Raw genomic sequence first — 5,771 nt, forward strand, 5'->3', positions numbered from 1 at the left:
TATATATATATATATATATATATATATATATATCAAAAGGATGTGTTATAATACTATTCCACATATACAAAAACAGCCATTATATATGTTATATATGAATATATACTTGTGAGTATATGTGTATATATATATATATATATATATATATAATGTGTGTGTGTGAGTGTATATAATATGTAGGTATATATATGTTTACATGTGTGTGTGTATATATATATATATATATATATATGTATGTATATGCATACATGCACATATACACACATACATGCATGGCTATGTGGTAAGAGGTCTGCTTCCCAATCACATGGTTCTGGGTCCAATCCCACTGCATGGTACTTTGGGAAAGTGTAGCCTTGTGAGTGGATTATATGAGGTTGAAAAATTGGGTCAGTTTCTGTTTGAAATTGTATTGAAACCATTTCAATTACTATTTTTGGTTTCTTGCCAATTTAGCCAGAAATTACAGATGAAAGCACAAGTCGCTGACGCCTTCTTGGATAAATTCCAGCTGAAACCAGAAGAATGCAAAGTTCTGCGTGGTTCTAAAACCACTGGTCTACACAAGGTAATTACAACTTTCCATTGTTGTTGTCTTTGCTGTTTCTCATCAAGGACAAATTTGGGATCTAGTTAAATTGCTTCACAAAATCATCCCCCTTTAATTTTGCTCAGATTGCTTTCAATTTTGGTGTATTGAGGCAACTCAGGATTTTGATTATGATCAACCAATTTCTTTATCTCGTAAATTAAAGAATCTGATGTTATTTGGAATTAAAGTTGGGAAATTTGGGTAATTTTAGCCAATCAACAGAGAGCAAGGCATTAACAGCTTGTTACCGTGACAACTGCACGTTGTGTTGTGCTTCACTTCACCCACATCTGTGCTGCACATGTGTATGTATGTGTGGGTGTTGTGTGTGAGGAGGTATATGTGTGTGTGTGTATGTGTGTATATTTGTGTGCATGTATGTGTTATGCATGTTGTGTGTGTATGAGTATATGTGTATTCATGTGTGTGCATGTATGCGTGTTGAGTGTGTGTTGCGTGTGTGTAGGGGTATATATGTGTATTCATGTGTGTGTGCATGTATGTATGTTGTGTGTGGGATCTAGTTAAATTGATTCTCATGTATATATAAACTTATATATGAATACATACATCCACATGCACTTTTATATATTAATGATGTACATGACAGGTATACATAATACGGAAATACGCATAAAGTAAACACAGGTAACAGATCATTTCACAAACGCTAAACTATAAATTTCACAGGGTACAACCTTAAAGTTGACACCGGTGTTTCACTATTGGCTAAAAATACAGTTTTTTCGATTTTTAAACCTCTGTAACTTTTTCCTCAAATTTTTTTCTCCACAAGATCATGGATTCACAGCAACTACATCAATATAACCGATTTTCAGATTTTTTTTACTTCCTTTTAAAAAATGCAGATTCTGTGAATCAATTTAACTAAATCCCGAATTTGTAACCTATTGTAAAGTATTTATGTGGAGCCTCTGTATTTCTTCTGAGACCATAGAACTCTACCTGAAAATTACCTGTCCATGGTGCAACTCTCAGCAAGTTTTTTTTGTAATGGAAGGTTAGCATTGCCCATGTATATAAGCCTCCTCTAACCACACCATTGATGTTTTCCAAGGGAAAGGACAAGAATTGTTACTGCTTGGTACCAATGCTACTACAGGCGTTGTTGTCAAACTGCAAAGAGCACAGGGCATTCAAAAGAACTCTCAAACATTCAACCTATCCACCACCCTGTATTTCCATATTTGTATTTAATTTCCTGATATTGAAAGGATGAAAGGCTATTTTGAACTCATGGAGAACCATACCAAATACCTTGAAGATATTCTATTTTCTGGTCTACCAAGTCTCTTATAATACACCTCTTTATATTATTGTCGGCAGATTCAAAGAGCTGTTACCTGTGTTAGCAGGGTGCCTCTTCCTGCAAATGGAAATCTCTAGATTACAAATATCAAGCTGCTCTCTGAAGTAAACTGCAATTTAATATACATTATAGGTGAGGCATGGCTGTGTGGTAAGAAGTTTCTTTCTTAATCACATGGTTCTGGGTCCAGTCCCACTGCATGGCACCTTGGCCAAGTGTTTTTTCCTGTAGCCTCAAGCCAACCAAAGCTTTGTGAGTGGATTTGGTAGATGGAAACAGAAAAAGCTTATATATATATAAGAAAAAGAGATTAAAAGATCCAGGCAGATATCAATAAAGCACTCAGGTTAAACGAATTTGGTTAACAATATCCAACAATCAGACACCAATGACTGTAAGTCGAATACACATCCAAGATAAATCCTCATGCATCACAAGTAGATCCAAATATCATTTAGACGAATTTCAAAAAATCCAGTGTATTTGAAGATAAAAAATATATATAGACAAAAGTACATCTTTATTGTAGAATTCACCTTAAAAAGCCGACAATTGTTTCTATTGCATTTACACACACACACACACACGCACACACAATATCACTGGAGTTAATATTTCAAAAAATATGCTGACACATTATCAAGGCAGTTCAAAATTAGTGAAATTCAAAGTGGATCATCATCATCGTCATTTAATGTCTGTTTTCCATGCTGGCATGAGTTGGACAGTTGACTGAAAACTGGCAAGCTGAGGAGCTGCACCAGATTTCACTCTGATTTGGCATGGTTTCTACAGCTGGATGCTCTACCTAATGCCAGCCACTCCAAGAGTGTAGTGGGTACTTTTTACGTAGCAGTTACAAAACACTGGCATCAGCCATGACTACGATCTCACTTTGCATCACAGGTCTTCTCAAGCATGGTATATTGCCAAAGGTCTCAGTCACTTGTCACTGCCTCTGTGAGGCCCGAAGTTTGAAGTCTGCTTTTTATGTGTCACTGGCACAGTTACCAGTTACACGACACTGGTATCAGCCACAACTGCCATTTCACTTGGCTTCACAGGTCTCCTCAAGCATGACATATCACCAAAGGTCTCAGTCACTAGTCATTGCCTACATGAGGCCCAACGGTTGAAGATTATGCTTCATCACACTGTCCCATGTCTTCTTGGTTCTACCTCTTCCACAGGTTCCCTCCACAGCTCGAGATTGGCACTTCTTCGCACAGCTGTCCTTGTCCGTATGCATTGTATGACCATACCAGCACAGTCTTATGCCAGACTTTTCTCTCAAAATGCTTACACTGTGTCATACATGCACACTGACATTGCACATCCGGCGAAGCATATTCGCTTCATTTCTTTCAAGCCTTCGCATGTCTTTGGTGGTCACAGCTCATGTTTCATTGCTGTGTAGCATGTCTGTTTGCACACAGGCATTGTACAATCTGCTCTTCACTCTGAGGGAGAGGCCCTTTGTTACCAACAGAAGTAGGAGCTCTCTGACTTTGCCCAGCACCTATACTCTTGGAGCATACCCTTTTGCTACTGACTCGGTTACCCAGATAATGGAAGCTATCAACTACTTCTAGTTTTCCCCATTGGCATTTGACAGAGTCTCTTTTCAGTACGTTTCTAGTGTTCATTGTACTTGTGCACCTTTCACACAAAAACTGTTTTCCCTGTTAACCTTCCTCTGATATTGCTGTACCTCTTATGTGTTGGTGTTGTTTTTTTTTTTATTAACTATGTTATGCTTATATACTGTACATATTGGTTTCAAATTTTAGTACAAGGCCAATAGTTTTAGGGGAGGAGCTAAGTTGATTAAATCAACCTGAGTGCTCAACTGGTACTTATGTTATCGATTCTGAAAGGATGAAAGGTAAAGTCAACCTCAGCAGAATTTGAACTCAGAATGTAGAGATGAATGAAATGCTGTTAAGCATCTTGCCTGGCTTGCTAACGATTCTACCAGTTTGCTGCCTTATACATTCTGTACATATTAATGTATACGGTGACAGAGTGTAGAAGATGCATCAGAATTTACCAAAGCAGAGGTTAATCTACCACCAACCACCACCACCACCTACGTTCATCACTGTTCATCACAAGATTTAAGGGTCACATTTTATACTTGGTGTGTTAGGCAACCCTTTATTTTATTAGGGAAGGGGATGTTTTTAAGGTTAGAAAGTCATCTTATATTCCAGAATATATTTTTTTGTTCTGTTGTTTTGTGACTTAAAACATTGTAAAATATCATTTCAGGACTTCTTTAAAGTGTTGTCCAGAGTGAAACAAATCCACAACGACTGTAAAGTATTACTGCGAACCAACCAGCAGACAGCAGGGTAAAGATGTAGCATTTCTTTTAAACAGATGCTTGATTGTGTTACTATTTCTAAATAATAATTATCGTTTAAGGAAGGTTTGGCTGCTATGTCTAAATTGTAGAAAGTGATATGATAGAGATTTGTTTGCTGTTTCTTAATTGTTTTGTGTGATTTGAAGGAGATTTGGTCATTATTTCTAGATGATAGGATATGATTTGAGGGAGATTTGGCAGCTACTTCTAGATAATTAGGTGTGATTTGAGGAAGATAAGGTAGAAAAGGAAAGTGATTGAATGGAATGTTTGATATAAATTTCTAGCTGCAGTCAAAGTTCAGTGGTACGTGTTTACAGCTAGGCAGACTGTACCACTCCATGTTGTCTGCTTGGTTGACTACATTATGATTAACATTCTGTTAATAGTAATAAATTATCTACTGACACAGCCAATACTGTACAATAATACTGTCTGTGTTACTGTGTGGTGCCCAGTACCATGTATAGACAATAACATGATTAATTATATTATCCAGATTAGAAATCATGGAATCAATGGCATTACAACAAGAATCAGCTTACGAGCGACTTTACCGCTGGACTCAGAGTAAGTTAACTTTAGTCACTGTTGTCTTTTATATATTTATATGCTAGTGTGCGTGTATGTGTGTATCTAAGAAAGATCATCATCGTTTTAATGTCCACTTTTCCATGCTCATATGGGTCAGATGGAATTCTGTTGAGGAAGATTTTTCTATAGCTGGATGCCTTTCCTGTGCCAACCCTCATCTCTTTCCCAAGTAAAGTAATATTTCCCTATGACCAGACATATTTTTCATGGAAGTTTTGGGAGCAAAGGACACAGCTTGAATGGGAGAGGCATTCGTTTCCAAATATCACATGAAGTTAAGCCAAACTGACTATGTGACTCATTACCTTGCCAGCTTCTGTCAAACCATCCAACCCATGCCAGCATGGAAAAACGGACGTTAAATGATGATGATGATGATGATGATATACATGCATGTACACATGCATACCTAAATGTATGTTTCTCCAGTTTATATGTTTACATAATCACATATATATTTATATACATGTGTGTGTGTATTTATGCTTGTATGTATTTATTTTCAAGCAGTAACATTTAAATATGAATATATATATACATAGATATATTTGTATTACAGTTCTATATTTAAGAGATGAGGAATTATTTACATTATTTACATTATCTACATTTGACGGATATTCGTCCTCATCTTGTTTGTTGTTAACACAACGTTTCGGCTGATATACCCTCCAGCCTTCGTCAGGTGTCTTGGGGAAATTTCGAACCTGGGTTCTCATTCCTATCGATGTTACTATTATTATTATATTATTATTATTATTATTATTATTAATCAGGTCGCTGCCGTGAATCGAACTCGGAACCTTGGGGTTAGTAGCCCGCGCTCTTAACCACTACGCCATATGCCCGTGGGCAATTATGGGGTGAATTTTAAGGCTTATAAATCT

The 5,771-nt window shown here is 36.8% G+C and overlaps 1 protein-coding gene across 2 annotated transcripts in view; it reads left to right on the forward strand.

Moving 5' to 3' along the window:
* The window catches only part of LOC106883730 (conserved oligomeric Golgi complex subunit 6), a 62,313-nt gene that overhangs the window by 22,608 nt on the left and 33,934 nt on the right, over positions 1–5,771 (forward strand). For both annotated transcript variants that reach the window (XM_052976443.1, XM_052976445.1), the window contains exons 5-7: positions 457–568; positions 4,194–4,276; positions 4,790–4,860. In XM_052976443.1, the coding sequence (XP_052832403.1) occupies positions 457–568; positions 4,194–4,276; positions 4,790–4,860 (266 nt within the window). The remainder of the gene's footprint in view (positions 1–456; positions 569–4,193; positions 4,277–4,789; positions 4,861–5,771) is intronic.

Source organism: Octopus bimaculoides, chromosome 24, assembly GCF_001194135.2.
Source record: "Octopus bimaculoides isolate UCB-OBI-ISO-001 chromosome 24, ASM119413v2, whole genome shotgun sequence".
In the NCBI taxonomy this organism is placed as follows: Eukaryota; Metazoa; Mollusca; class Cephalopoda; order Octopoda; family Octopodidae; genus Octopus; species Octopus bimaculoides.